General features: G+C 38.3%; 2 protein-coding genes and 1 pseudogene across 2 annotated transcripts; all 3 read left to right on the forward strand.

Moving 5' to 3' along the window:
• Positions 1 to 13,420: 13,420 nt before the first annotated feature.
• On the forward strand, positions 13,421 to 19,873 carry LOC137825248 (putative transcription factor bHLH086; annotated as a pseudogene).
• Positions 13,698 to 17,609, forward strand: LOC137821586 (double-stranded RNA-binding protein 4-like). The gene is made up of 2 exons (XM_068626246.1): positions 13,698 to 13,788; positions 17,290 to 17,609. The coding sequence occupies exons 1-2, from the start codon at positions 13,698 to 13,700 to the stop codon at positions 17,607 to 17,609; spliced, it is 411 nt and encodes a 136-aa protein (XP_068482347.1).
• A 3,790-nt stretch (positions 19,874 to 23,663) lies between the features above and the next one.
• LOC137825256 (putative disease resistance protein At3g14460) lies at positions 23,664 to 25,778 on the forward strand. Its single transcript, XM_068630930.1, has 3 exons — positions 23,664 to 23,731; positions 23,823 to 25,313; positions 25,392 to 25,778. The coding sequence occupies exon 2, from the start codon at positions 23,869 to 23,871 to the stop codon at positions 25,309 to 25,311; it is 1,443 nt and encodes a 480-aa protein (XP_068487031.1). The 5' UTR covers positions 23,664 to 23,731; positions 23,823 to 23,868; the 3' UTR covers positions 25,312 to 25,313; positions 25,392 to 25,778.
• The last annotated feature ends 166 nt before the right edge of the window (positions 25,779 to 25,944 follow it).

Raw genomic sequence — 25,944 nt, forward strand, 5'->3', positions numbered from 1 at the left:
GAGCTCTCGGTTCTGGATCAGTTGCGTGGTCAGCTTGATGACCTTGCAAAGTCCCTCAGTGCTTGAACCGGGGCCTGGGAGGGAGCTCTCACCACCACCTTCGGTAGTGGCAGCAGAGCGTTGGGGAAGTGGTGAGGCCCCATGGTGAGAAGCTCCCCCCAAGTGAGCAGGCCCACTCCCAGCGGTTGGCGTTGGCAGAGTGGTTGGTGGGAATGGGGCAGGAAGAGGTGTTGGAGAAAGAAGAGGTGTTGGAGAAGGGGAAGGTGTTGGCGTAGTTTGTGCTGGAAGGGGTGGAGAGGCACCCTTCTCAGTTTTCTCTGGCCTAAGTGGGGAAGAACCACCAGTCTCGGTTACCTTCCTCCTTCTATGAATCAGAGGAGACCCCGAGCTCTCCTCTTCAGTTGACGCGGCGGTAGAATGAGCCTTTACTAACCGTTTTCTTTTCCTCTCGACCACTGGCTCGGGGACTTCAGCTGGCGTGACTGAGAGTGGAGAATCCGAGATGGTCTCGGTGGTCCCCGTTGAAGACCCAGCTGCTTTTCTGCTTCTGGCCAAATCGAGCAGTCTTTGGCGCCTGTCTTTGCCAGAAGTCATGTCTGCATCAGTAAAGACATCGAAAGGTTAGCCACTCATTCAAGAGATAAAGCAAGATATGCATAGATGTAGATGATGCAAGCAAAGGAGACAAGTGAATGCACAGAGATGCTAAGTTAAAGAAAAGAGGAGGGGAGGAGAGTTCAAACCTATATACTTCTTCAGCGCTTCAGCATCAAACTCACGTTTGATGAGGGTGGAGGAGCCAAACTTGGCACCCAGGCTCATGAGCAACCCACATAGCTCGCGCTCGTAGGGAGCCATGGCCTCCAAACCCCTCGGTTTTTTGAACTCCACTTTGGAAACCCAGTAGAGTGGAAATCCTTCAAGCAGAGTGGGGTTGCGCTCGTTGGAAGAGATCATGTAGAACTTGCCTTTCCAGTCTTTGAAGGACTGCTGGAACAGTCCCAAGATGACCCTTCCAGAGACTCCGTTCAAGCTCAACCACGACCTATCTCCTGGATTTTTGGCCTCGAAGAAGTGCAAGAACACGTCGGTGGAGGGTGGGTGCCCGAAGTGCACAGGATCTCAAACGCTCGGATGAATCCCCAAGCATTTGGATGCAGTTGGCAGGGAGCTACGTTTAGCTCTGTTAGCAGGTCCCTCTGGAAGAGAGTGAAGGGCAGCCGCAAACGCAACCTCTTGAAGACGGCTGAGTAGATGAAGGTAAAGGGCACCTTGTTGTTAGCCCTGTCATCCACACACACGGGCATGCCTCGAGGGGGAATACGCACATTCAAGCGCGAGTCGTCCTCCCTGTCCAGAGCACATGAAGGCTCGTCTGTGTCGCTCTTCATGAGGGTTGCGAGGTGATTGTTGGGGAGTTTCGTTGACGTTTCAGCCAACAGGGCCAGAGGTGCCCACTCGTACACCCTAGCATAGTTATGGTAGGAATGAACCCAATAGGGCTGTGCGCTCGGCGAAGGGGGCGCGGCAGTTGAAGGTGATGGTGGTGCACTCGCAGAAGGCTGTGCACCAGGGTGAGCGACGAGGCGCGCGGTTCTTTTCGTGCGTGCCATTGCGTAGTAACTGCAATGGAGAAGAAAAAGGGTAAGGTGAATGAAGAAGAAGGTAATGAAGAAATGGTTCAGTGAAAAATAGGAGAAAGGAAGGAGAATGAGATGCTATGGAGGAAGGAAGTAAAGAAGTGTAAAACAATGAAGAAGAAGAGAAGACGCGCAGAGAAACCATAGCGCGGGGTGAAGAAACAGTGTAAAGTATATGCAAATGGCAGTTATGGGGTGATGCAATCGGTAGAGATGAGTTAAAGGACCATGAGATGAAGAAAAGAGGTACCTTTCGATGATCGCAGAGGGATTCTGGGGGCCTGAGGTTGGAGAAGACGAAACACAGGCGTCGCAGTGACAAGACCTCGCCGGAGATAACAGGGTGAGCACGCAGAGAGAGAGACGTACTTAGAGAAGAGCACGGAGATGAAAGCACGTGGGACGAGGTTACAAGAGTTCACTGGAAAGATGAGAGTGCCTAACAGCGCGTCGTCGGAGATACTAACTCCGGAGTGCAAACGCGTCGTCGGAGATACCGACACCGGAGTGCGAACGCGTCGTCGGAGATACTCACACCGGAGTGCAAACGGCAGAGCAGAAACCAAAGAAAATGCAACGGATAGAAGAAATGTGAGTGAGAACTGATCCTGCCTGTTGACCAAAACGCTGGAGCTTTGCCTCGTCAAACTTGGATCGACGTATGCGTCGTGTTTGCCTTCGTCCTTCGCCGTGATCCACCTCAAGAACCTGCAAAGACGAAACGGCGCCGCTGCGGCCGATCGCACTCCAACGCCCAAGTCAGTGACTGAACCACCAATTACTTCAAGAGTAAGACTCAAGAACTCTAAGGAACCGTGAACCAGTTCTCTCTCTCAGTATACTCAAGAACTCGCAAGCGTAAAGAAGACAATCTGAACGTGCGTACCTCAGAAGTTCGTTGGGAAACTCTTATATACCTGGGTACTTTCTCTCTCCTGGCAGTTACACACCTGGACACGTGGCTCGCATCCAGCTGTACACGTGCCATCATCTGGAGCCTCCTTGACTTGGGCGCTGCTTCAGACTCTCTTTTGGCTAAGTTACTTATGCATGATACTACTCAGTGCATAGTTGCCTTGGAGCGCGATCTCTTCTGGATAGGCGAGTTCGGGTGCCTTCGTACACACCTTCCCTGTGGTCTCGCCGGCCGCCTTCATGATCTGCGCCACCTGTTCCACCGTGTATGATCGAGCAAGCTGTCCCCCGACCTCACCCTCTGGCCAGCTGGGAAATGTCTATCTGCCTTCATCTCCGGCGATGTCCTTTCTTCGGCGATCTCTAATCACTTGGTCGCCTGGGTTTACATCTGGCGACTTCATCTTTAACCCGGTGACCGCCGGTTCTGGTGTGCTGGAGATCGGAGCACGCCAACTTAATAACTGGCGACCACACGAGCCCCCCGACTTCCTTCCCTTCTGCCAGCCAGGCGTTTCATCAACACGCCTATACAATAGCTTGATCCCACGTCATCACTTCCGACTACCGGGGTGGTACACAAGCCCCCCAGTCTTAAGCGAAAACTTGTCCAGCGAAAAGACTAAAGGAGTCATGTCAATTCCCACGTCATCACAGACCTCGCGTACTTCTTCCTCTGTGATGTGGTGCATCCACCACCCGAGAAACCTCCTGCAATGGTGTGGATTTCCCCGTGTGTAGGCATCTCGTGCTGCTGAGCCTCTCCACCTGCTGGTTGGGAGCTCGACGCGCCCCCGTCCTTCTGTCCAGCAAGTAGTCGTTTAGGAACCCGTTCTTGACCAGATCGTGGAGCTGGTATCCTAAAGCCAAACACGAATCCACGGTGTGGCCAAAGCCCTGGTGGAACTCACACCAAACGTCTGGCTTTGGTCCCAGCACCTTGTCGCCCACCTTCTCTGGCGCTTTCAACCTAGCTGATATATTGGGAATGACGATCAGGTCCGCCAATCCCATGACAAACTTGTGCTTAGGTGAGCGATTGTACTCCCGGCGCGCTGGTTGCGGGCGTCCTTGGCCCCTGCCCTTGTTCTTCCTTGGGTCATAAGGATGGCGAGTCCTCTGATCCCTCCTGGCCGCCGCTGTCTCCAGCACCCTCTGCGGCTGGATCCTGGTCTGGGCACGTGGCCTGGCGGGAGCCACGCTGCCCCTCTTCTCGGCGACTTCACTCTCATCGGCGATGTGGGCCACCGCAAGTCGCCTGACCTCAGCAAACGTGGCAGGGTGAGCCCTGATCAATGCCTCGCAGAATGGTCCCGGCAGCACGTCCTTCTTGAATGCGTAGACCAGCATCTCTTCATCTTTGGCTGGCGAGCGGACCATCTGCGCCCCAAAACGATTCAGGTAGTCCCTGAGGGACTCTCCCAGATACTGCCTTATGTCAAACAAATCGTAAGACACCCTGGGCGGTGCCTTGTTCACGATGTACTGCTCGACGAAGATCTTTGAAAACTGTTGGAAGTTGGTTATGTGACCTGTAGGCAGGCTCACAAACCATTCCAGCGTCGTTCCCTAGAGTGTGCTCACAAACATCTTGCAGTACACGGTGTCTGACCCTCCTGACAGCATCATCTGCGTATGGAACGTGGTGAGATGAGCTTCAGGATCCTCCACGCCGGTGAAAACAGCCTTCACAGGTACCACACTCGCAGGGATGGGCGTGTCGGTAATCGCCTGAGCGAAAGGCATAGGAAAAACGCGATGAGGCGTTGACGGCGCGACCTCTTCAGCGACTGGACGCCCTCGCTGCTCTTGAAGAGCTTGACGCAGTTCTTCAGTCACTCTGCTAAGCTCATCATTCCTGGCCCGAGAGGCGACCAGGTCCTCGTGCATTCTTGCCTGCTCTATGCGCGAGGCCTCCACATTCGCCTGCAGCGAACGCATAATTTCCACCATCTGCGCCATGGTCATGGCGCCTTCAGCAGCAACAGGTGCAACTGGACTTGAACGGTTACTTCTCATTTTTCTCATGAAAACTTGACAAATCACAGAGAGTAATGAACAACACCTCCTTCAGCGACGATAGATTCAGCGATCAATCGGTCAGAACTTCGCGAAACTTCGAAAGAAACCTTAAGAACACAGCGAACTTCCACAGAAACCTGCAACTCCACCAGAAACCAACGCTCTGAACAAAAACCCAAACGAACGGTGGAAAGCGCGAAATCACCGAACAAAACCTAGATGAACAGCGAACAATGGTTGCACCAGCACACAACCACATAGAAAACTGCAGAAACCTCCAAGAACTCACGCTGTGGATGGGAACAGGTTTTATACGACCCCATGGTGGGCGCCTGATGATCCTGCCTGTTGACCAAAACACTGGAGCTTTGCCTCGTCAAACTTGGATCGACGTATGCGTCGTGTTTGCCTTTGTCCTTCGCCGTGATCCACCTCAAGAACCTGCAAAGACGAAACGGCGCCGCTGCGGCCGATCGCACTCCAACGTCCAAGTCAGTGACTGAACCACCAATTACTTCAAGAGTAAGACTCAAGAACTCTAAGGAACCGTGAACCAGTTCTCTCTCTCAGTATACTCAAGAACTCGCAAGCGTAAAGAAGACAATCTGAACGTGCGTACCTCAGAAGTTCGTTGGGAAACTCTTATATACCTGGGTACTTTCTCTCTCCTGGCAGTTACACACCTGGACACGTGGCTCGCATCCAGCTGTACACGTGCCATCATCTGGAGCCTCCTTGACTTGGGCGCTGCTTCGGACTCTCTTTTGGCTAAGTTACTTATGCATGATACTACTCAGTGCATAGTTGCCTTGGAGCACGATCTCTTCTGGATAGGCGAGTTCGGGTGCCTTCGTACACACCTTCCCTGTGGTCTCGCCGGCCGCCTTCATGATCTGCGCCACCTGTTCCACCGTGTATGATCGAGCAAGCTGTCCCCCGACCTCACCCTCTGGCCAGCTGGGAAATGTCTATCTGCCTTCATCTCCGGCGATGTCCTTTCTTCGGCGATCTCTAATCACTTGGTCGCCTGGGTTTACATCTGGCGACTTCATCTTTAACCCGGTGACCGCCGGTTCTGGTGTGCTGGAGATCGGAGCACGCCAACTTAATAACTGGCGACCACACGAGTCCCCCGACTTCCTTCCCTTCTGCCAGCCAGGCGTCTCATCAACACGCCTATACAATAGCTTGATGCCACGTCATCACTTCCGACTACCGGGGCGGTACAAGAACAATGGCAGTGCTTGGAGGGAGAAGAAGAAGAAGAGGCAAAAGAAAAAATGGACCTTTTGCTCTGTGAAACTAAATTAATTTAAAATTTTGTCTATTTATCCATCTAAAATGCTTTTATTAACTTTATTTTAATAAAACTCATAACTAAAGTAACATTAAACAACGCAAAAAAAAAATAAAAATTGACTACCTTACTTAAAACCTCCGAGCTTGCTTCCCCGATCAGCTGCCTCTTTCCTGGTTGTCTCGAGGTCCTTCGCCAGTTGGGCATTTTGTTGGTGCAGGGAGGTGATCTTGGCTTCCAGTTGGATAGCCTTGCCTCTGGATTCAACCAGCTCGTCATCAAGAGCAGTAACGGCGTGACCCATCAGAATCTCCGTTTTGACGGTCTCTTGGACTTGAAGGGCGAATTCTCTCCTAGACCTCTCCACCATATTTCTTAGCAAATTAACAGTGTGCTGCGAGGCTTCATAGTCACTTTGCAATGACTCCTTCTCGTCGTGGAGTTCGTTAATTTTCCTCTCCATCTTCTCCAATCGGTGGTGTTGGGTGGAGAATTCCAGGGAGAGCACCAGCTGACGAGCAAGGTGCATGTCAACCTCCTGCCCACTCTAGTTGAGGAGGTCTCGGTTCTGGATCAGTTGCGTGGTCAGCTTGAGGACCTTGCGAAGTCCCTCAGTGCTTGAACGGCGTTGGCAGAATGGTTGGTGGGAGTGGGGCAGGAAGAGGTGTTGGAGAAAGAAGAGGTGTTGGAGAAGGGGAAGGTGTTGGCGTAGTTTGTGCTGGAAGGGGTGGAGAGGCACCCTTCTCAGTTTTCTCTGGCCTAAGTGGGGAAGAACCACCAGTCTCGGTTACCTTCCTCCTTCTATGAATCAGAGGAGACCCCGAGCTCTCCTCTTCAGTTGACGTGGCGGTAGAATGAGCCTTTACTAACCGTTTTCTTTTCCTCTCGACCACTGGCTCGGGGACTTCAGCTGGCGTGACTGAGAGTGGAGAATCCGAGATGGTCTCGGTGGTCCCCGTTGAAGACCCAGCTGCTTTTCTGCTTCTGGCCAAATCGAGCAGTCTTTGGCGCCTGTCTTTGCCAGAAGTCATGTCTGCATCAGTAAAGACATCGAAAGGTTAGCCACTCATTCAAGAGATAAAGCAAGATATGCATAGATGTAGATGATGCAAGCAAAGGAGACAAGTGAATGCACAGAGATGCTAAGTTAAAGAAAAGAGGAGGGGAGGAGAGTTCAAACCTATATACTTCTTCAGCGCTTCAGCATCAAACTCACGTTTGATGAGGGTGGAGGAGCCAAACTTGGCACCCAGGCTCATGAGCAACCCACATAGCTCGCGCTCGTAGGGAGCCATGGCCTCCAAACCCCTCGGTTTTTTGAACTCCACTTTGGAAACCCAGTAGAGTGGAAATCCTTCAAGCAGAGTGGGGTTGCGCTCGTTGGAAGAGATCATGTAGAACTTGCCTTTCCAGTCTTTGAAGGACTGCTGGAACAGTCCCAAGATGACCCTTCCAGAGACTCCGTTCAAGCTCAACCACGACCTATCTCCTGGATTTTTGGCCTCGAAGAAGTGCAAGAACACGTCGGTGGAGGGTGGGTGCCCGAAGTGGTTGCACAGGATCTCAAACGCTCGGATGAATCCCCAAGCGTTTGGATGCAGTTGGCAGGGAGCTACGTTTAGCTCTGTTAGCAGGTCCCTCTGGAAGAGAGTAAAGGGCAGCCGCAAACGCAACCTCTTGAAGACGGCTGAGTAGATGAAGGTGAAGGGCACCTTGTTGTTAGCCCTGTCATCCACACACACGGGCATGCCTCGAGGGGGAATACGCACATTCAAGCGCGAGTCGTCCTCCCTGTCCAGAGCACATGAAGGCTCGTCTGTGTCGCTCTTCATGAGGGTTGCGAGGTGATTGTTGGGGAGTTTCGTTGACGTTTCAGCCAACAGGGCCAGAGGTGCCCACTCGTACACCCTAGCATAGTTATGGTAGGAATGAACCCAATGGGGCTGTGCGCTCGGCGAAGGGGGCGCGGCAGTTGAAGGTGATGGTGGTGCACTCGCAGAAGGCTGTGCACCAGGGTGAGCGACGAGGCGCGCGGTTCTTTTCGTGCGTGCCATTGCGTAGTAACTGAAATGGAGAAGAAAAAGGGTAAGGTGAATGAAGAAGAAGGTAATGAAGAAATGGTTCAGTGAAAAATAGGAGAAAGGAAGGAGAATGAGATGCTATGGAGGAAGGAAGTAAAGAAGTGTAAAACAATGAAAAAGAAGAGAAGACGCGCAGAGAAACCATAGCGCAGGGTGAAGAAACAATGTAAAGTATATGCAAATGGCAGTTATGGGGTGATGCAATCGGTAGAGATCAGTTAAAGGACCATGAGATGAAGAAAAGAGGTACCTTTCGATGATCGCAGAGGGATTCTGGGGGCCTGAGGTTGGAGAAGACGAAACACAGGCGTCGCAGTGACGAGACCTCGCCGGAGATAACAGGGTGAGCACGCAGAGAGAGAGAGAGACGTACTTAGAGAAGAGCACGGAGATGAAAGCACGTGGGACGAGGTTACAAGAGTTCACTGGAGAGATGAGAGTGCCTAACAGCGCGTCGTCGGAGATACCGACACCGGAGTGCGAACGCGTCGTCGGAGATACTCACACCGGAGTGCAAACGGCAGAGCAGAAACCAAAGAAAATGCAACGGATAGAAGAAATGTCAGTGAGAACAATGGCAGTGCTTGGAGGGAGAAGAAGAAGAAGAGGCAAAAGAAAAAATGGACCTTTTGCTCTGTGAAACTAAATTAATTTAAAATTTTGTCTATTTATCCATCTAAAATGCTTTTATTAACTTTATTTTAATAAAACTCATAACTAAAGTAACATTAAACAACGCAAAAAATAAAATAAAATTGACTACCTTACTTAAAAATTGAGACGTGTAGAAGAAAGAAAATGACGCACAAAAAAAAATATATCAATAGGAATTATTTTTTAAATTCATTTTATCATGAATTCTGTGACCTTTAATTGTACATATCATTGCACAAATTATTTGACGTGTTCTTCAAACAAGTTCTTGTGCGGATAGACATTCTAATGTCTTTCTAATAACTATTATACACTTAATAACTTGTTTAGAATACTTAATACTTTCTTAAGATATGTTTTATGGAATGAGACCGTATAATATCTCAACAATCTCTCCCTTTTTTATGTGATGATCATATCCATCCATCATCTAGGAGTCATGCACCAACGACAGCATGTTCAATCTTATTGCAGTAACATCATTAAAAGGTTATTTACTATGTGTTTGGACAAAAATCACATTCCATGTAACTTGTTTTTATTTCAATACAACAAAATATCAGTTTCTCTTTTTTGTGCATTAGAAAGTAGGTTCCATGCCACCAAGTGAGACACTCCACCTCCACAGGCAGGCTCCTCTGATCCGCATCATTGAACCAATATTGTTGTCATTCCTCTTCACCCTCCCTGATCCTTGTTCGTTTTCAGTTAGTTTGCTGCCCCTTTCCTTACACTAAACAACTTTGAAATTCAGCATTAGCTCAAGTTCATGAAGATTATCTGTGAGCTTGCAATTACAAATTCGGATCTCTTTAATACATGCAGGTTCAGTATAACTTTCTTAGACTTTCTGACAACCCTACATGTCCCACCTAGTTTTCTATTTTAACATCAGATTTGGTTCGGTGTTATGTTAATTTATTTGTCTAATGCATCTAATTTGTTATTAACAAAAACATATTTTCTTAAGATATATTTTGTGGAGTATGAGTTTGTCTAATGCCTTAAGAATCTCTCCTTTCTTTACGATGACAAAATTTATAAGTATCATGGATATAATTTTGACAACAATAAGAATCTTTTTGTCGTATAACATTTTTTGTCATGAACATCTCCAACTTATTATATTAGAAATTAATTTCATCAATCCAGCAATTTATTTGCATATAATAAAAATTGAATATGAAATTTCCCACTAAATAAATAACATTTATATCTCTTGAATATGCAGTTAAATTGCTCACTAAAAATGTAAATTTGTATTACATACAAAATAGTCAAAATTAACAGTTAGTTAATAAACTAAAAAAAAGTTACACACTTTCATATTTGGTGTGGGGACAGCGCAATCGAAAAGGTAATTTGGTCAATTTGTTTACCTTTTTATTCATGCTGTAAGGAATGTAAGGAATTTGTCTTTGTCCGTACCGAAGTTTTGTCTTGGTCCGTACCGAAGTTCATTGACGTTTACGAAAATGGACAAAGTAACGGCTCATGAACAGACCATCAAAACAAAAGTTTAATATAATAATACATGAGTCAAATATTAATAAAATAATAAATAATTGTGCTTTTGAAGCATACATATGAGCTATTAAAGCATGGAATGTCTAAAGCTTGCATTATAAACCTCAGTCCATCATTTCATTTCTGTTTTGTTTGGATTAGGGTGAAAATAAAGAAATATATTTGAAATGATTTGAAGGCAAAATGTAAAGAAAGTTAGGATATTTAGATTAAGATAAATAGAATAAAAAGTGTATGAAAAATTTATAAAAATTTATGAGTGATGTGATGAATGTGATTGAAAATGTATTTTTTAATTAATAAAAATGTAACTTTATTCATTTGTCTTTGCATTTAAAAATTTATAAAAAGCTAAACTTTTTCATGGAGATAATAGATGGCAAAGGGTAATATGGTAAAAGTAAAACATTTTTTATCAAATTTTCACAAACCAGCAAATATTACTCTCTCACTTCCTTAGTCTTTCAATTCTTCCTAATTATTGCAAACCCCTTATCCAAACGTAAACTTTCTTTACTTTTCAATTCGGAGAAGCGGTAATCATCAAGATCCAAACACTACATTATGGAGAAGTTCACTATCTTGCTTTGGATTAATGAATTTTTACCACAAATATGTGTTATATGTACAACTTTCGTTCAGAAAGATTTACACAAAAATTGTTTTTACTATACAAGAGTTGTATTCCTTACAAATAATTTCACTGTTAATTAAACTAGTGTTCAAGGTACACTACTTTCTCATGAATCCATTGAACATCAAAGTCGTACTATTGGATCACAGAGCTAGAACATGACTTCTTATATTAAATTATTCTACTAAAACACAACTTACCAAAATACATCTTTTTTAAAAATTTTACTCATTCTCATAAATACAATATAAAACATCATTTTGGTGCAAAAGCCCCCATACTGTTAGTTGGAGTACGATATATGAATTGAATCATCTGGATTTGGTTCCATTACTTTTGCTCCTTTTGTTTGTAAACCGGTCCCATCATACAATTGACACATTTGTGTTGTTTTAAAAAATGATAGTTTAACAACCCATAGAGTTGTATACAACTCTTGATGTGATGAGTTTATAAATAAATATACATAATAAAGGACAAGTTTGAAATTAAATGATATGAAAAAGTATTAAAATAATAATATTAGGAGTTTGTAATATGGTTGTATAAGAAATGTGAGTTCTCAATATATCATTACCCGTTTATTTTTTAACTTCTTTCAACTGACAAATTCTCTCTACATCATATCAATTATAACATACATCTAATCTTTAATCTTTAATGGGAAAGGACAAAAATATCTCTAAAAAATGACGAAAATAACTTTAGATAAAAAGAGGGTGTAGATAAAAAAATTTCAAAACTTTTTTTCCAGAAATATTCTGGATTTAAATTTCCAGAACACATTATTGAATTCTAGAAATTTTTATCCAAAATGCATTTTCAATTTTGTGTTTCAGATTTTTTTATCGGACTTCCACGGGAGTTACCTACTTGATTCCCTAATTTCCAGCAAGCCTCGTTGCTTCCACCCACGCGAAGGGGTGATAAATGTGATAGGCACTAAATGAGTATCCAAAGAATAAAATGGATGAGTAAGGCATTATTACAAGAAACAAAACAAGACTAATTGCAAAATGATACAATCAGGAGGAAGAATGTATTTTTTTAGTTTGAATTATATTTATTATTCCTGATTTGAAAATCCAAAATAAGGGTGCTTTTGGAAATTTGAAAAAATGATAGGGTACAGCTAAAAAGTGATACGGTGTAGGAAGAAATTTTCCTTTCAACTTCAGAGAAAACCTGTGCAATGGACTTCACAATTGATTGGGTAACATTTCCTACTCAACAGGGGCACCAAAGATACAGAGATGTATCCGAAAATGATATCCTCTATAGTATAGCTCCTATGGTACAAAAAAGAATATACAATCTCAAGATTTGTGGGATGTTTTTTTTCTTTAGCACGTTTGTCCTTAATAATTTCCTTTCCTTAAGTCTGGCAATTTGGTTTCGTCCACTTATTTACCATTTTATTGTTTTTATTCTATTAAAAATATTTGTTTATCAAACTTACTATCAATCCTTACATTTTACATCTACATCTATGATATATAATTTTTTTTTTAGTTTTCAATCAACTTATTGTATGTATGTAATTAGACCACATTGTTTATCCCTTTTGCACCATTTTCCCCTCTATTCATTGCCAAACTATCGTTAAAAGTAGTAGCTGTCAAAAAAGTCAGCAGAGCTAGTCGTCAGTTACACTAACCTATATAACCACACTTGAAATTTTTAAATCACTAGCTTTTCCAATTGTTGAATTTTGTTTTCATGGAGTGCGTTGAGGAAAAAACTTTCCTCTGTTGACATATCCAACATTTGCACATGTAACAATGATGCCACCTCTACCTTGTGGCTCTAAAATCACATCCTGCAGGTAGATTTGTCTGCATGGGACTGCTCTGCTGCAGTCAAATTTGATAGCCACTTCTGAGGCACTCGTTCCTCTTATGTTTTGGTATAAAACATTGCTTAATTGCACAGCTGAGTTCTGCGTGAAATTTCAACAAACATGTTATGATTACCATACACATTTAAGGAAGAAAAAGAGTTTCTCTCTATGAATTTTGATGGAGACTGAAAACTTGTTACCTGCTCTTGACATGCCTTAGCTTGGTCACAGTAGTATTGATCTATGATTATGGGATTTGTCACATTTTGCATCATTATGTTCAAAAATTTGATGTTTCTTGCATAACCAGAGCCTCCCTGTGTTGAGATGAATCAAAGGATATGAAGTAGGTGTCGCAATAAAAATTAACATAAAACAAGCAAAAAAAAAAAATTCCACAGTAACAATGGGTGGTTTAAATGAATAGTATTTTAAGCTTTTAGTGCTTCTTCACTTCAATATTGATGCAATTTTTCAGAGGGCATCATGCAATTCCATCAAAAGCAATTGAAAAATTGCATGTGTAACAAGAAAAATGTAAAAAGATCACAATAAAACATAACTAAGGTCAACTTTGATCCAATTAGAAGAAACCTACTTTGAAAAAACATCAAATGATAAAATGGAAAAAAAAAACTAACAGAAAATGAAAAATGAAGTATAGAAAAAGAGATGATAAAATGAGATGAAGGTATAAAGAATTACGATTATTCGGAAAATGAAAAGAAGAAAACAATGAATGACTCAATGTTTTACACGGTATATATTCTCACAAACCCATCATTGTTGTCATTTCAAAATTCAAACATACGCGCCAATTAAGAGGTGTTCAGTGGAATGTGCAGAACATGCAGTTGCCAAAATTGTGAAAAAATAAAGAAGTTTTGCAGATAGTAGAGAGGAGTAGTGTTTCAGATAACAGAGAGAAGAGAGACGTGAGAGTTATGGAGAGAGACGAAACCACAAACAATAAAAAAATATATCACTTCTCATCTCAAGTTCTTATCTTTCATTTCCTTATTCCAAAACATTCATAGTTTTGCTGAATCTTAAACCCTAGCTGCATAAACTCCTTCGTCCTCCAGTTATGGCTTCATCTCCTTTCGACTCTGCTCCTTCTCTACCTGCAGTTCCGGTTTCTGTTCCTGTTCTCGTTCCCGTTGCTTCTCAGTCTCCTGGTAAGTCCTTCACTTTTTCAACCTAACTTCGAAATCTATTATTCTAGTACTGTGTTTGAGGCTATTTGGGATTTTGATAAAAAAGTGATCTTGGAAAATCTTTTTTAATTAATTTTGACTGGGAATGAATTTGGCTTAAAACTGTCTGGGTGTTTGAGGATTTTGTTATATTTGTCATTTTCATTTTTTGAAAACTTTTCTGTCAAGATCCAGAGACTTTTTATGCTAGATCATCCTTTCTATCAAGGGTTAGGGTTATTCATTTTAAAGTAAGGTTTTCAACTGTGGTAGTTGTTTCCTTGAGATCTTTGACAATGCAGGAGATTGTGGTAAATGCTGCCGCCATTGTGTTTGCAGTTAGCTGATGTGGCTTATATTACTTTTCTTCTTATGTTAAAAAAAAGTTCAGCAAGTTTTAAACTAAATTGTTTCACCAGTAAGAATGATTTTTTTTATATACTTTTTATAATTTTAGTTGGCAGCATTATTGTGCAATTTCCTTACATTACATTATAATGGTTTTAAATTGTGTTTTGCAACTGCAATTGGTGCCACAGTGTACATGATTGTTTACTCACTGCAATGAAATAATATTCTCTATAAGGTAAAATTAGTTTATTTACAAGTTAGAAATAACGGATGAAGTTGTACGAGAGAGCTTTTTGAAGTTAGCTTACGCATGAACTAATTTTAGCTTATGAAGAAACTAATTTAAATTTTTCCTCTTGAAATTGTTCTCATGAAATTTTGCAGGACCTTTGATGTACAAGAATCGATTTCAATAGTATACAACAAGGTCAGACATTCCTATTTTTGTGTATCAAACGGTTGACGAGGGACAACCACATAATCCAAAGTTTAGGTCAACGGTGTGGGTGGCTGATTTAGTTAGTTACACTTCCCAGTCCACATTTCCTCAGAAAAAGACTGTTGAACAGGAAACATCTAGACTTGTCCTAGAAATTATCCTTGAGAAGATCAGAGATGAAGTACCCTCTCTTGTGAGTCAGGTATGATGTAACACAACTTATTGTGTTTTTTGGGTAGATGCAATACATGTATAGAAATTGTGAAGTAATTTTGAGCTAATGTTTGTTAATAATACCTTTCAACAGTTTAGACACCAAGTACTGTTATATGTTAGATTTGTTTTTGTTTACTCTGCATCCCATTAACAAACACCCTAGTACTTTGTAGAAATTAAAAGGATTTGTTTCAGTTTTGTGAAAATGTCTGCTATCTTGCCTTATAGTTAGATACAATGTAGTTTCTGTTGTTTTTCCTAACGAAACATCCTTCTTTATCAAATAAAATAAGTTGTTTAGTGACGTTTGATATCTTGTGTAACCTGTCATTTTCAGTTAGTGTACATAAATGTTAAGATGGTTCTGTTTATTTTGAATTCTATAATAAATTAAGTTGTGCTTCTGCACATGTGATATTTTTTATTGGACATATATGTGTGTAATGTTGAAGATCATCTTTTGTGAAATGTCACAAAGGCTCTTAGTTTTCGGAAGGTAAGGTAGCGGTCTCAAATAATCATGCAAGTTTGGTACAATAGAAGCATCATCATGATAAATATTATAGTTGCCAATGAAACTTGAGTTTGGACCTTTTCTTATCTTACTTTGTTAATGGTTTGAAACTCTTCCAGTATAACTTGAATTAATCATTCTTTGTATCTTGCAAAAATGTTTTCATATCAAGTGCTTAATTAAACTTTATTCTTTGTATCTTCCTTACGTGTTTGGTGGCACAGTAAAAATATAAAACGTGATGCTATTATTGTATAAAAAATGTTATTAAAATCCTAGTCTGGTGACCCTTTTGTTTATTAAGTCCTATCATCTTCTCCTCTCACCTGTCTTCACTAGAAGCTAGTTTTAATAATTTTATAGGACTGCTTCAAATATATTTTGTATTAATCTAATTTTTTCCCTTCTTAATATACTTGTTAAAGTTATGAATTAGGGTTGTTATGATCTGCTTAAAAATTGAATTAAATAATTTGAATGAATGGAATTTTTAATACCAAAATGTTTGAATTAGACTAAGTATTTTGGTTTCTGGAGTGAATCAATTCAGAACCGCTTCTTAACTGGTTTTGAATCATACCAATTCTTAATCGGCTTTTAAAGCCAAATTATTTTTGAACTGGTTGCAACTTTTATTTTAAACTACTTTTGTTTAATCAATTCATAAACTACTTTTGTATTCAGCCTATTATTTTGGTCTTACGATACAGAGTTGTGCATGATTTGGTTTTAATTCAAATCACTGTTTGAGAAAATGTAATGGTTTTTGGGAACAGTTTTTAATCGAATCTAAACTAGTTTAGGTAGGATCACGTTCAAACGAATACTGAGAGCATAACTAGTTTTTATACTGTTGATTAAGTTTTTAGGCTTTAGTAAAATAAAATATAGTAAATATATTTAAAATAACATTGATAACCATAGGAGAAGTTATTAAAATAAATTTTTGAAATTAAAATAAATTTTTGGTAATTAGGAATCTTGTGCTATCTGAGATATTTTCCAATTTTACTACATTAATCTATTTTAAAAATACACATACTAATATAAGTTTTTTTATTTTTTTTTAAATTCAGTCTAGCTGTAATACAAAAATTCTGTCTACTTTCAATCTCTTGTTAAATTAATTTGAATAAAAAACTATATTAATAGTCTCATAATACAGTTATAACGCTTAAAATTATTAAATACTGCTTAATAATCACATGTAACATTTAAAAGATCAAATACACAAATTTTGTAAATAATTTGAGTTTATTACATATAAATATAAAAAAAATGAAGCATTAATTATTTTCTTACAATTTTGAAACACAATAAATTAATTGTTTTATACTTTTATTTATTTTCAAATGTTAAAAAAGTGATATTCTCATTCAGATACTGAGAAGCAAGAAAAACATGAGTACCATGAGTAATAAACAAACACTATGGGACTTTTTATACGGACAACAACAGTGTTCACACTTTTCTCCTTGGCATTCCTAGACCAACCAGATGCTGGAATAGTAAGAGAAACTTCTTCTACTATTTGTCACTCATCCATGGCTTCATCTTCTTCCCAACCTTTACCTCCTCAACCATCTCCTTTTCCCCTTTTGTTCAACCTGTTGCTCGTATGCCCTGCAATTCTACGCAATAATTTTTTTAATTTTGTTATCATTATTTTTATTATAGATTTTATGTGCAGAATTTTGTAATTAATTATGAAGGAAAAAATTATTCAAAGTACCCTAATAGGAAGTGAAATGATTGATGCATGAAAAATTGTATCTTGAGTGTTTGAATTAACTTATTTTCGAAATATTTGCTATTTGTTTTTGGAGAAAGTGAGTTTGAAAATAATACATTGAAGGGTGTTGAGTGTTCCTAGAACATTGATTGGTTACGAGATTGTGAAGATTTTTCTTTTTATCAAACACAGATCTCTAACACTGGATTACTATGTCATGAGGTTTTTCAGAACAATTGATGCATAAAAATCGCTTACAAGAGTTTGCTCAGAGGTATAACATTGCACTTCCCTTATATCAATCTAACAACGAGGGACAACAACATGCTCCAAGATTTAGGTCAAAGGTGTGGGTGGATGGAATGAGTTACATTTCCCAATCTACTTTTTCCCACAGGAAAACTGCTGAACAGGATGCTGCCAGACTTGCCTTGAAGTGCCTCTCTAAAAGGACAAGAGATGAAGCACCATCTCTTGATTGTGAGGTGTGTTGTTGCAAAATTTTTGGTGTTGGTGTTGGTGTTGATTTCAGTAGGTACAACTTCAGTTGATTGACTTACACACACTGTTTAGCAATTTTTAGCCAATGCTTGTTAATAATATGTTCCAAAATTCTAGACTGCTAGATACTTAGTTTGTTTTATGTTTATTTTGCATCTGGTTGGCTAACACAGTACTTTGACATTGGAAGAATATTAGATTTTGTTTTTTCCTGCATTAGATGTTTTTCTTGTTCTCAGTCTACCAAGAAGAAGGTATTGTCTGGTGATCTGAATTTTCTTTCAAACTGTTCTTTCTCTTCCTTGCTACTCTATGTGCTTGCCTAGAAAGACCTTGTCTATAGTTTTCTTTAAAGAATTACAATGCATTGAGTAATTTTGTTATTGGATATGATCCGGCGACCCTTATACTACTTTGCATTCTCTTTTGCCAGCTAACACTCCCAATATATATCAAGATCGATTAAACTAACATTTTTTAAATTCCTAAACACACATCAATATTTTACTATTATTTACTCTGATTTCTTGCTCCCCCATTAAATATTTCAGTTAAGTAGTACTATTGCTCCAACCCATCAATACAAAATGGTACTTGGTTTTTTAGGCCTATATAGAGAGGTCTTCTTCACTAGTTCTGACATGCTCATTATTGACCTTAACAAACCTTAGCTGCTTTTGCATTTGGGTCTTTTACTTCCCTAATGGCACTATCTTTGACATCTCATGGGGTCAATAAGTACCAAAAGTGTGGGGTTGAAGAGGAAGATGGCTCACAAAGTACTAATGGCCTTTCAGCCATAACTCAATGTTCTCCTCTATGTGGCATTGGCAATGAGTATGTTCAAAAGACCACGCATTGCCATCTTGAAGAAGCATAATCTCTGATCAATTTCAAAGCCAATGAGTTCAGTAACCTCATGCAAGGCAGTGAGTCTTTTCTTAGCTTTCAGCAGAGTTGGCTGTTTTCCAAAGAGAGTAATTTGCATGAAGGTTGTGACCAATGGAACCATGTTAGTTCCAAAAGCACCACAGAGCGCCTGGTCCAAAATTTGAGTTGCCCAGAAACTGCTACTTGCTTGCTATAGCTCCATATTCAAAGGTGCAAAAGAGAAGCAGCAACATGGTGAAAGTTCATCTTCTGGGTGGCTATACTCAGAACCAAATGCCCATAGTGATAGCCTGAATGAGTCAGCAGCACAAGAATTAGTCTTGAGAAAGCGATCTTTTATGGTATTAATTATTGTTTCCTTAATCACATCTTAACTTCTTTTTATACATATGTTTAGCATTAGTCCATAAGAAGTACATGAAATTAATTTGAATGGAAGAATGATATGAGATTGGTGTTCATAGAGAGAGACCATGCAAGCTGCCAATGCCAAGAAGCCATGCACAACTGCAAGTAAAGCAACAAAACCAAAGTCAAGCCCATCCAATGAGTGTTGCTGCCAAGGTTTGCTTAATTGCTTCAAACCTAAGTTAAATTATGTCGCATATATGTTCCATGTTTTGATTGCAAATTAAGAAAACTTAAATATGAGCTCAATGCTGATAGAATGTTTGTACGAGTGTATCACAGAACAAAAGAGAGAGAATAAGTGAGGGGCTTAAGATACTCCAAGAACTGGTCCCTAACGGCTCCAAGGTAGATTTTTCAAACTAGTTTGAAATGCTGCATTCTTTTGCACTTCCTTTGCAACAATATCTAGGATTATGATTTAATTCCATTGATGAATTTTGCAGGTTGATTTGGTCACCATGTTGGAGAAAGCAATTAGTTATGTGAAGTTTCTTCAGTTGCAAGTGAAGGTGGGACTAGCACACAATGCACTAATTTTCTTCTTCTTTTGATATGCATATTTTTGGTCATTCATCTGCAAACTAAGGTCATCATGGCTTTGAATTGGAATCTCACCTGTTCTGGGACACATCTTTGTGAAGGTGTTGGCAGCTGATGAATTTTGGCCTGTCCAAGGTGGAAAAGCTCCTGACATTTCTCAAGTAAGACAAGCCATTGATGCCATTCTTTCATCTCAATGATGAATTAAAGGTCATGGATCCAATGAATAAGGAATATTAGTTCAGGAAATTGGTCGTTCTGAAGGACATTTTAGTATTTCAGAATACATGACCTTTCTAATTTGTAAACTTCTAAATTGAATCAAGGTCTAGCAGAAAAATGGAACATGTGATAGTGTTTGTGTATGTGCTGGTGCTGCAAACCATGTCCCAGGATTTCAATCACAAACTCTTGTAATTTTCTCTGTATGCTGGATGATGGAAGTGTTTCTAATAAATATCTGAATATATAAGTGAGGGGCTTAAGATACTCCAAGAACTGGTCCCTAACGGCTCCAAGGTAGATTTTTCAAACTAGTTTGAAATGCTGGATGATGAAATATGATTATACTATGCAGTTTATTGTTGTTATGAATGACAGTTATTGAACATAAGATTTCTCTATTACTATTATAATACTAACAATAATTAATATTTGTTTTTTAATCTTAATTCCAATTCTTTGCTATATTTTAAAGTATTTTTGAAAGATTATATTTTAAAGTATTTATCATTTTAAAAAAAGATTATTATTTGTTTCAATTTACTCTGTATAACAAATTTGTTATAAATATGATTTAGTTCTAACAAATATATAATTTTTTTAATAATTATTATTTATATATGTCAATAATTTTGCAATATTATTTTTATAAATTATCAACATCCTCATCGCCACCAACTAAGTCTTGTTTCAGCAAACTCTTCTTGTGTGAGAAAATTCCTCTGATTTGAACAATCTTACTTCTTATAACTACAAAATATTATTTTTGTTTAAGTGATGTTATAATGCTTGAGCAAGATGTCTCCTCATAATATAATTGAATTTTTCTCTTCCTCACATAAACGCTTAACATCACAGTTGAGCGTCCACCACTTGAGAGTTTACATAATTCTTGAGTATTACATACTTGTTGGGTTTCTTCCAACAAGTTTTAAAGCTTCCACTATAACTACATTAGTGCTTAAGTGATGTGTTACTACTTGAGCGCCTTGAGGTGATTTCATGATTCTCCGAGGTTCCAAAACTTAAACTTCAACAATTTAGTTAATCATAATTTGAAAAAATCAAAGTTTGTTTGAAAGGTTGTTGGTAGGAGGAATTTATGTAAGAAATTTAAATAAAAACAAAGTAAATAATTTATATAATTCAATTGAGAAAATTGGGATTGGGGTTAATCTTTCCAACTCGTCTGTTTTTCAATGAATAAAAACATAAAAAATTCCATACATATAAAAATTATTCACATCGATTCCTCTTCGTATACAAAATTATTAAAAGAGATTTTTAAATATCGATTTCTCAAATATTTAAAAACTCCTTATCATTACGAACATATGTTATAAACCAATTAATATTTCAAATTTATTCTTGACATTCAAATATATTAAGCATTATCATTTAAGTTGGATACTTATAAGTACTGTCCAGTCAAATCTAATGATCAAAATTAATAAAGATTCAAACTTTAAGAATAAAATGATAATACCAATCATCAACCAAGAACAAAATATTATAAATAAATATCACCTCAATACATAAGAGTTTGAACACACTCTCAATCCCAAGGAAAAGACTTGGCCACTCATTTTGGCCATTACGAGCATGGAAAGCAAGAAAAGAAGATCCAGGATGTTTTTCCTTGACGATGACCTCTTCTAGAGTTTTCTATCTATGATTATCTCCCTCTGGTGCCTAGGGTTTTTCCTCACACCTTCTATTTAACCTAATTTGATGTAGGTCAAGTTACATCTTGCTTAAGCAAAATATTGTTTGCTTAAGCGAGTTTCACGATAAAAAGTCAAAATTCACTGGACTGAACTAACTTAAGTAAGCTTTGGTGATGACTTATTTTTTACGACAAGTGTACAAAGTGAGAGAAATAACAATTTGTCCCTAAGGATGGATATCAAACTCACAAGGAACAATTATTTAAAATTCCTAATAGTAGCATTCACTATAAGAATATGTACAATAATTTGATTTGAAAGATATTGACATAAATTTGCATGAAAAATAAATCAAAACAAAATAAATGAGTAAAAGATTTCAATTAAGAAGATTGGAAATGAGGTTAATCATTCTCACTCGTCAATAATTTTAAACATATAACATTTCATCTTGATTGACATTGATGGACATATAAAAATCATTAATATCAATTCATCGCATACAAAAAGAGAGTTTCCTAAATACTAATTCCTCGCATATTTATAAAAACTCCCCATCATTACACACAGATGTTATAAAACAATTAACATTTCGAATTTATTCTTGACATCCAAATATGTTAAGCATTATCATTTAGTTTAAATGTTTATGAGTACTTTATAGTCAAATCTAAATATCAAAATCATGAATAGTTTCAAGCTTTGAGAATAAAATGATAATACCAATCATCAATCAAGAACTTAATATCATAGATAAATATCACCTCAATACATACGAGTTTGAACAGATTATTCTAAATTCCAAAGAAAAGAATTAGCCACTCATTGTGACTATTACAAGCATGGACAACAAGAAAAGAAGATCAAAAGCGTTTCTCCTTTATCGTTGTCTTCTTTAAGGTTTCATTCCTTTGGTTCCTCCAACGATATTTAGGGTTATGCCCTCACGCCTTCTATTTAACCTAATTGAGCTTGGGTTAAGTGACATCTCACTTAAGTGAGATATTACTTGTTTAAGCGAGTTTTACAAGAAAAATTATCCAACTTCACTAGAGTAAACTCGCTTAAGCAAGCTTAGGGCAAGTATTGGACGAGTTCCTATGAAGTGATCTTGCTTGGGTGAGTTTGGGCAAGATTTCAATGCTCAAACTTTGTCTTTTCATCTTGTCTCTAACTTATCCATTCTCCTTTAGCTCTTTTATCCCTAGATTCCTAAAATTAACACAAATTTGGAAATAAATCGTTTATTCATCTCATAATCATGAGTTTAAATTATGATACAGGTTAAACAAGTTTGTGTATGAATTAATCTATATAAGTTTTCTTATATATTTTTTATTCTTAATTTATATACATATATAAGTTTATTTTAATTTATAGATAAATTAATGTTTTAAATAATTTATTAAAATCGTCCAGAAATACCTTGAATATATTTTATGAGAGATTAGTTTTGACAGTATATTACTCAAACTACTGACATTGGATTTTTATTATATTGTGCCAACATTAATTTTTAGTCTTAAAAACTTTCTAAACTTTTGTTTTAGTTCCTGACTTTTAAAATATTGGTTAGTGGTAGTATTTTTGTTTTTTTTTAATACTCAAATGTTAAAAATGTTGGTTTTAAAAAATATAATAAGAAAAAAAAGTGTTAATTTTCAAAGTGAGGGACTAAAACCAAATTAAATTTAAAAAAGAAAAAGTTAGAAACTAAAAGCATGGTTAACCTTATTATCTTTATTGTCTTTTGCAGTGCTATTTCAATGACTAATGATAGATGTAATCATGTTTTGTTAATTTAATTGGATGTTTTATTGGGATTTTGAGTAGACTAATTTTATTTTATTTTATTTTTTAAATATTAAGAAAACTTGTAACATGTATTTATAGGTGAATTTGGAACCAAACCTACTTCACCTGAGTTTTTTACTTGACAAAATGACGCTGGCACATAACATGTATTAATTAGATTTTTTGTTTTTTCTTTTATACCATAAACTTTGTTTATTTTAATGTTGAAATTTATGGTTTAAAAAGATAGACGTAATTATCATTTCTATCGTTATATATTTTTTTTTATGTAGACGTAAAAGTTTGAAATCAAAATAAACTTCAATAAATATTTTATCCTCGTAACATAATATTATTTTAAGTGATAGTTTTAGATATTTTAAATTTTAAATTATCTTTATCTTTTTAAATTTGTATCAACCAATATTTTTATTAAATCTTTAGTTCAAATTAACAAAAATTCACGAATACTAAATATGTGATTTTAAAGTCAAATTAAAAACACTAGTGAGTAAAATAGAATAAACAATTTTAATAAACGACAAAAAGATTAAAAAAAAAAGACATAAAGAGAATAATCTATTTCTTTATATTTTAGGAGAAGGGTTCTTGAGTTTCTTTCTGAAAATCTCTCTCATCGAAACGAGGTGATTTTAACTGTCTGTACGATTCAATTATCTGTTCAAACTAATTTAACCATTCTTCAATTTTGTTCGGATTTTGGGGTTTTGAATGCAGATTGCGTCGTCTTCAAAATTATATCTGCTGAACCTCAAAGATCAGCATGACGCTTCAAGACAACCGCTCAAGCAGCAACCATTCTGGAAAACTATTCAGATCCACTGACAGTTTCCGGCGGTTCATACGCGGCGGCACCACCACCGCCACAGCCGGCGGATCCCGATCATTCCCTGAACCTCCGCCGCGAATTTATCACCATTTGCATCCGGTCACCACCATGCCTAGTAACACCACCGTGCCTAGTAACTGCGAAGGGTTAACAAATCACCGTTATTTCGTGAGAAACGTGGCTGCTGCAGTGTTGCTTAGAAGCGTGTCAGTGCCATTTGATTCTCTCTGTTCACATCCTCCTTCAGATCCATTTTCAGAATCTATGCCTATGTCCCAAGCTCAGATAAATGAAATCTATCGCAACAATCAGAAAATGGAAAAGATTGGTATTTGTTATAAAATATCACAAAGGACAGATTGTCAGTGGTTGAGCTTATGCACAAAACCCATTTATTCCCTTAGAATCAATAATTTGGGTTTGAAGTCCTTTCCCAGTGAGTTACTACACAAGGTCTCAAAAATTTCAAAATTGTGTATTTCTGATTGTTATTCTCTCAAATCTTTCACTAGTAATAATCGCTACCCAAACTGCTTAGAATACCTTAGTATTGTTAATTGTTACTCTTTCGTGTTTCCTCCTCCACAGAAACTTACAGTCCTACGTCACTTAATCATAAACAAGTGTACTCCTCTCACCACCCTCCCTATGGACTTGTTTCCTAACCTTGTAATGCTCCGTCTCAGTAACTGTCCCAATCTGATTTCTCTTTTGGTTTCAGTGCCTGAAGCGTCTCCCATATGTCTTCCTGCTATCAAGTCGTTGGAAATTGAGGAGTGCCCTAATCTAAAATCAGTTCTCCACAAAGGATTAACCATTCCGAATCTTCAATCACTGAGTCTTAAAAGTTGCAGCAATCTCACTGAAGTGCCAAACTCTTACCCACATCTTTATTTCTTGGGATTACTAAAATGTCCAAAGCTTGACCTTTTCTCATATGTCAATTTGCCTTCCAAACTTGATGCAATTGAAATTGATCCATGTGAAACGTGTATTCCCCAGGAGTTGGAATTGTACTCTCTGTATATGGAAGGTGGATGCACAGGTCTAGAGATACTTCCACTGCCCACTAAAATTGAGTTTCTGGCTGCAAAATTCATGTTATGTTCGAGTCTGGAGAATGAGCTTAAGCACCTCACTGCAACACTTACAACAATTCAAATTTACTCATGTCCCGAACTTCACTCCTTGGGCGATGACCTTAGCCAACTCGAGAAACTTAAAACAATTAGGATTCATTCATGTCCTAAACTCCACTCCTTGCCGCTTCTACCTTCTTCCTTAACTTTTCTTCGCATTGAGGAATGTCCCATACTGGCAAAAAAACTCTTGGAAGAAGAACGCACATCTTCGCTCAAGATAGATATATATACTTAAATGTACAAATATAATGTATTTTTCCTCATTTTAGCAAAATATTTCAGTTCATGCTTCTTGACCTTCTCATTTTTGTTCAGGCACAAGGGAGTGGTTACTGACGTAGTTGAAGGCACTTCAAAGTTATATGTTGCATTAGACGATGGGAAAGTGAAGACCTTGGATCTCAGGAAACAGGGGTAACCATTTACATCAGTCCTCTTTCTAGGCTTTAGGTTCTCTCTATTGCGAGTTAGATTTTTGTTGCTTTTCTACATGTATCTGATTTCAAAGTAGATTCTACCTATGGTGTATAGGTAATCATTTCTGTAGAATAGATAAGTAAAGGGGAAGGTGTTAGCTGTATGATTAGTGTTACCAGTTGTTTTTGTGAGTTCAAGGCTTTATGAATTGAGATATTTGCCTTGAAAGATGAAACTGTTGTCATTTTGTTAAAGTAGATGGTAGTTTACTTCTACCTTTTCGCCCTTCATACTTCCAAATGTAAATCCCGATTTTCTCACTGTCATCAGTGTCTATCAATCTACAGCAATGGAACATGAGGATCCATATTCACATTTGGATACATTTTATGAATTGGTAGGAACAATGGACTTTCAAACAGGTGATCTTGAAAATGTTTATATGCGCTTG

Source organism: Phaseolus vulgaris, chromosome 11 (assembly GCF_000499845.2).
Source record: "Phaseolus vulgaris cultivar G19833 chromosome 11, P. vulgaris v2.0, whole genome shotgun sequence".
Classification (NCBI taxonomy): Eukaryota; Viridiplantae; Streptophyta; class Magnoliopsida; order Fabales; family Fabaceae; genus Phaseolus; species Phaseolus vulgaris.